Here is a 6,500-nt window from a genome sequence, read left to right as displayed (position 1 = left end):
GTAGTGGTTAAGGTAAATGGCCCTGTACTGTAGTGGTTAAGGTACGTGACCCTGTAGCGCAGTGGTTAAGGTACATGACCCTGTAGCGTAGTGGTTAAGGTACATGACCCTGTAGCGTAGTGGTTAAGGTAAATGGCCCTGTAGTGTAGTGGTTAAGGTACGTGACCCTGTAGCGTAGTGGTTAAGGTACATGACCCTGTAGCGTAGTGGTTAAGGTACATGACCCTGTAGTGTAGTGGTTAAGGTACATGACTGTAGCGTAGTGGTTAAGGTACATGACCCTGTAGTGTAGTGGTTAAGGTACATGACTGTAGCGTAGTGGTTAAGGTACATGACCCTGTAGTGTAGTGGTTAAGGTACATGACCCTGTAGCGTAGTGGTTAAGGTAAATGACCCTGTAGCGTAGTGGTTAAGGTAAATGACCCTGTAGCGTAGTGGTTAAGGTACATGACCCTGTAGTGTAGTGGTTAAGGTACATGACTGTAGCGTAGTGGTTAAGGTACATGACCCTGTAGTGTAGTGGTTAAGGTACATGACCCTGTAGCGTAGTGGTTAAGGTAAATTACCCTGTAGCGTAGTGGTTAAGGTACATGACCCTGTAGTGTAGTGGTTAAGGTACATGACTGTAGCGTAGTGGTTAAGGTACATGACCCTGTAGTGTAGTGGTTAAGGTACATGACCCTGTAGCGTAGTGGTTAAGGTAAATGACCCTGTAGCGTAGTGGTTAAGGTAAATGACCCTGTAGCGTAGTGGTTAAGGTACATGACCCTGTAGCGTAGTGGTTAAGGTACATGACCCTGTAGTGTAGTGGTTAAGGTACATGACCCTGTAGTGTAGTGGTTAAGGTACATGACCCTGTAGCGTAGTGGTTAAGGTACATGACCCTGTAGTGTAGTGGTTAAGGTACATGACTGTAGTGTAGTGGTTAAGGTACATGACCCTGTAGCGTCGTGGTTAAGGTACATGACCCTGTAGCATAGTGGTTAAGGTACATGACCCTGTAGCGTAGTGGTTAAGGTACATGACCCTGTAGCGTAGTGGTTACGGTAAATGACCCTGTAGCGTAGTGGTTAAGGTACATGACCCTGTAGCGTAGTGGTTAAGGTACATGACCCTGTAGCGTAGTGGTTAAGGTACATGACCCTGTAGCGTAGTGGTTAAGGTAAATGACCCTGTAGCGTAGTGGTTAAGGTACATGACCCTGTAGCGTAGTGGTTAAGGTACATGACCCTGTAGCGTAGTGGTTAAGGTACATGACCCTGTAGCGTAGTGGTTAAGGTACATGACCCTGTAGCGTAGTGGTTAAGGTACATGACCCTGTAGCGTAGTGGTTAAGGTACATGACCCTGTAGCGTAGTGGTTAAGGTACATGACCCTGTAGCGTAGTGGTTAAGGTACATGACCCTGTAGTGTAGTGGTTAAGGTAAATGACTGGGACACACAAGGTCGGTGGTTCTAATCCCGGTGTAGCCACAATAAGATCCGCACAGCCATTGGGCCCTTGAGCAAGGCCCTTAACCCTGCATTGCTCCGGGGAGGATTGTCTCCTGCTTAGTCTAATCAACCGTACGTCGCTCTGGATAAGAGCGTCTGCCAAATGCCATTAATGTAATTAATGTAATGTTATGGGAGGGGAGTCAGAGCGAGAGTCAGAGCGGAGCGGGGAGTCGGAGCGGGGAGTCGGAGCGGGGAGTCAGAGTCGGAGCGAGAGTCAGAGTCGGAGCGGGGAGTCAGAGCGGGGAGTCAGAGTCGGAGCGAGAGTCAGAGTCGGAGCGGGGAGTCAGAGCGGGGAGTCAGAGTCGGAGCGAGAGTCAGAGTCGGAGCGGGGAGTCAGAGCGGGGAGTCAGAGTCGGAGCGAGAGTCAGAGTCGGAGCGGGGAGTCAGAGCGGGGAGTCAGAGTCGGAGCGGGAGTCAGAGTCAGAGCGGGGAGTCAGAGCGGGGAGTCAGAGTCGGAGCGGGAGTCAGAGTCAGAGTCAGAGACAGAGTCAGAGACAGAGCGGGGAGTCAGAGACTTTGTGGACCTTGCTGTGTGTGCAGGCGCAGGCTGAGTCTCGGGCGGCGGTGCTGAAGGAGCAGCTGGAGCAGAAGAGGAGAGAGGCATATGACCGAGAGCGGAGGGCCTGGGAGGAGCATGTGCGTGTGACCCCGCCTTCTGTTGTCATGGTAACAACACACTAGTGCAATACACACGGTTTCATTCTGAGCAGACACTGGTACCTGACTGGGACCCAGAAGGTCGGTGGTTCAAGCTCCGGTGAAGCCACAATAAGATCAGTGCAGCTTTTGGGCCCTTGAGCAAGGCCCTTAGCCCCACATTGCTCCAGGTTGGATTGTTGTCTGCTTAGTCTAATCCACTTTAAGTAGTTTTGGATAAAAGCGTCATCTAAATAACCGTACTTTCATGAGTTTAAAAGGCAGTGAGAGTGCAGCTGCTTCAGAAACTCTGTTTTATGTCCAGCTGGTCGCCCGGGGGGTGAAGGTGCCCCCCCCTCCAGACCCTGGTGCCCGAGCCCCCCCGTCCCCCAAACCCACCCCCCCAGCAATCTCCATGACAGCCGCACTGAAGGATGTCGGCGCGGTGAGTTTTGCCGTCCAATCACATTGCCTCGTACTGATATGCGAGTGTGTGTTTGAGACTGTGTGTATGTGTGTGTGTGTGAGCGTGTGTTTGAGACTGTGTGTGTGTGTGTGTGTGTGAGCGTGAGCGTGTGTTTGAGACTGTGTGTGTGTGTGTGAGTGTGAGTTTGAGGCTGTGTGTGTGTGTGTGTGAGCCTGAATGTGTGTTTGAGACTGTGTGTGTGTGAGTGTGTGTTTGAGACTGTGTGTGTGTGTGTGTGTGTGTGTGTGTGTGTGTGAGCGTGTGAGCGTGAATGTGTGTTTGAGACTGTGTGTGTGCGTGAGTCTAGCACTGTGAAGACCCCTTTCCCATAATTCCATGTTCCAGGAAGTGACTTTGGCTCAGAGGGGACTGGACGACCCCACCAAGGTGGGCGGGGCTTCTCTCCAGGTAAGCTGGGCGGGGCTTCATTCCACTTTAACCCATTCCCCTCCCTTGCCGTTCTGTCGAGGGAGGTGTTTCCAGACTAAATGTGCAGCATGCAAACTGAACTGGTGCTCTGCGGGGAGGGTAAACAATGAACAAACACTTTGCCTCCACCTGGCATAGACAACGCATTACAAACAGACATAAGACTAAATTAATAACAACCACCCTAGCTTATGTTGAGTGGTCATAAAAACACACCAGCCAGACTAAAGAATCCGACAGTTAAATTCTCAGTTCTCAATCCAAACCTCCCATTCCTCAACATGCGCTCATGAATTATTCACAAACTTCCCGAACTCATCCCACAAAAAAAAATCCACCTTTCTCTCTTCATGTGTAGAGCATTGCATTGTGGGATTTTCCTTCTTGCTGGAAGCGTTTTGTAGCCTTGGCAGGAGGGAGGGGTTGAGTTCATCATTCAGAGCCTGATCCCACCTGTGAATATTTCATCCTGCCTTGTTGGGAATTCCAAGGGAAGGGAACGTCAGGAAGAAGGCATAAAAATCTGATCAAAATCCCGCCGGGATTCCCGGCTGTGTGAGGGGATGAGCTGAGAGCGTGGGGTTTGTGCATCGCTGTCCTTAACGCCCTGACCCCTGCCTGACCCCTGACCCCATCAGAGTGAGAAGCGGGAGATCCTGCGGCGGCTGAACCTCAGAGTGCGGAGCAGCGACGGTGAGGAGGAGGAGGAGGAAGAGCAGCCGGCCCCACCCTGCCCCGGCGGCCCGGCGGGGGACAGAGACCGCTGGGAGCCCCAGAAGCCCTTGGAGGACAGGTGCTCAGGTGAGCTCCTTCAGGAACACAGAGCCTGTCTCCTTCAGGGTTAGGGTGAGACGGAGCCCGTCTCCTTCAGGGTTAGGGTGAGACGGAGCCCGTCTCCTTCAGGGTTAGGGTGAGACGGAGCCTGTCTCCTTCAGGGTTAGGGTGAGACGGAGCCTGTCTCCTTCAGGGTTAGGGTGAGACGGAGCCCGTCTCCTTCAGGGTTAGGGTGAGACGGAGCCTGTCTCCTTCAGGGTTAGGGTGAGACGGAGCCTGTCTCCTTCAGGGTTAGGGTGAGACGGAGCCCGTCTCCTTCAGGGTTAGGGTGAGACGGAGCCCGTCTCCTTCAGGGTTAGGGTGAGACGGAGCCTGTCTCCTTCAGGGTTAGGGTGAGACGGAGCCCGTCTCCTTCAGGGTTAGGGTGAGACGGAGCCCGTCTCCTTCAGGGTTAGGGTGAGACGGAGCCTGTCTCCTTCAGGGTTAGGGTGAGACGGAGCCTGTCTCCTTCAGGGTTAGGGTGAGACGGAGCCTGTCTCCTTCAGGGTTAGGGTGAGACGGAGCCTGTCTCCTTCAGGGTTAGGGTGAGACGGAGCCCGTCTCCTTCAGGGTTAGGGTGAGACGGAGCCTGTCTCCTTCAGGGTTAGGGTGAGACGGAGCCCGTCTCCTTCAGGGTTAGGGTGAGACGGAGCCTGTCTCCTTCAGGGTTAGGGTGAGACGGAGCCTGTCTCCTTCAGGGTTAGGGTGAGACGGAGCCCGTCTCCTTCAGGGTTAGGGTGAGACGGAGCCCGTCTCCTTCAGGGTTAGGGTGAGACGGAGCCCGTCTCCTTCAGGGTTAGGGTGAGACGGAGCCCGTCTCCTTCAGGGTTAGGGTGAGACGGAGCCCGTCTCCTTCAGGGTTAGGGTGAGACGGAGCCCGTCTCCTTCAGGGTTAGGGTGAGACGGAGCCTGTCTCCTTCAGGGTTAGGGTGAGACGGAGCCTGTCTCCTTCAGGGTTAGGGTGGTGTGTGGTGAGCGTTCTCTCCCTCTCCACCTCAGCTGGTGTGTGGTGAGGTGTGTCTCTCTCTCTCTCTCTCTCTCCCTCTCTCTCCCTCTCCACCTCAGCTGGTGTGTGGTGAGGTGTGTCTCTCTCTCTCTCTCTCTCTCTCTCCCTCTCCCTCTCCACCTCAGCTGGTGTGTGGTGAGGTGTGTGTCTCTCTCTCTCTCTCTCTCTCTCTCTCTCTCTCTCTCCCTCTCTCTCTCTCTCAGCTGGTGTGTGGTGAGGTGTGTCTCTCTCCCTCTCTCTCCCTCTCTCTCTCTCTCAGCTGGTGTGTGGTGAGGTGTGTCTCTCTCTCTCTCTCTCCCTCTCCACCTCAGCTGGTGTGTGGTGAGTGCTCTGGTGTAAAATGGCCGCCGTGCCTGACGCAGGTGGATGTTACACAGTGGTGGTGATTGGGGCGAGTTTCCCCCTCATCACTGTGTAGAAAGATCGCTGCATTTATACAGGGCTTATCTAATACCCAGTGACCGCACTTCCCTGGAACGAAATGGAGCCAGAGTCCCATCGATCACATGGCACAATCGATAGAACTATGCCGACAGTGATTGGTGGACACTACACCATGTCACATGTCACGTTCCACCAATCAGCATTAGAACAATGCCCGTTGTTTCCAGCAGTCTGCGTGATTGGTGGAGCTCCCCAGGTTTCTTCTCCCAGATATTCTCTGCCATCCCTGATCTGCTCACAAATGCTAATGAGAGAGCCAGCCAATTGGAGCTGTCTGACGGTGGAAATGCCAGGGGCACCGTCTGGCTCGTGAAACAGGAAGTCTTTGTAGCCAGCCCAGCTGTGACACCAAAACGCTAACGCAGTCCCCCTGGTGAACCCCTCCCTCAGGTGCACAGGTAGGTCCCCCAGGGGAGAGACCACCCCCAAAGGAGAGACTGCCCCCAGAGGATAGACCTGCCCCAGAGGAGAGACCGGCCCCCGTGGAGAGACCGGCCCCAGGGGAGAGACCTGCCCCAGGGGAGAGACCTGCCCCAGAGGAGAGACCGGCCCCCGTGGAGAGACCGGCCCCAGGGGAGAGTCCAGCCCCAGAGGAGAGACCTGCCCCAGAGGAGAGACCGGCCCCAGGGGAGAGACCGGCCCCAGAGGAGAGACCGGCCCCAGAGGAGAGACCGGCCCCAGGGGAGAGACCGGCCCCAGAGGAGAGACCGGCCCCAGGGGAGAGTCCAGCCCCAGAGGAGAGTCCAGCCCCAGCGGAGAGACCGGCCCCAGCGGAGCGCAGACGCTGGGAGGCTGGAGCCCCACCCCTCATCTCTGTGGCCCAGCAGACCTTGGAGGAGACCAGCCTGGGCACAGCCGGTCAGTCCTGCTGCTACTCTACTACCATACTACCCTATTACCATACTACCCTATTACCATACTACCCTATTACCATATTACCATACTACCATACTACCCTACTACCATACTACCATACTACCCTATTACCATACTACCCTACTGCCCTATTACCATACTACCCTATTACCCTATTACCATACTACCCTACTGCCCTATTACCATACTACCCTATTACCCTATTACCATACTACCCTACTGCCCTATTACCATACTACATGCTACCCTATTACCATACTACATGCTACCCTATTACCCTATTACCATACTACCCTATTACCCTATTACCATACTACCCTATTACCCTATTAC

At 54.3% G+C, this 6,500-nt stretch overlaps 1 protein-coding gene across 1 annotated transcript in view; it reads left to right on the top strand.

Moving 5' to 3' along the window:
* The window catches only part of nek1 (NIMA-related kinase 1), a 41,236-nt gene that overhangs the window by 27,163 nt on the left and 7,573 nt on the right, over positions 1-6,500 (top strand). Inside the window, exons 22-26 of the mRNA XM_061230136.1 lie at positions 2,038-2,163; positions 2,459-2,578; positions 2,945-3,007; positions 3,667-3,829; positions 5,682-6,149. Of these exons, the coding sequence (XP_061086120.1) occupies positions 2,038-2,163; positions 2,459-2,578; positions 2,945-3,007; positions 3,667-3,829; positions 5,682-6,149 (940 nt within the window). The remainder of the gene's footprint in view (positions 1-2,037; positions 2,164-2,458; positions 2,579-2,944; positions 3,008-3,666; positions 3,830-5,681; positions 6,150-6,500) is intronic.

The sequence above is a fragment of the Conger conger genome, unplaced genomic scaffold, assembly GCF_963514075.1.
Source record: "Conger conger unplaced genomic scaffold, fConCon1.1 SCAFFOLD_96, whole genome shotgun sequence".
Lineage (NCBI taxonomy): Eukaryota > Metazoa > Chordata > Actinopteri > Anguilliformes > Congridae > Conger > Conger conger.
Note: the sequence above shows the minus strand (reverse complement) of the source record. Positions and strands in the feature narration are given on the sequence as shown.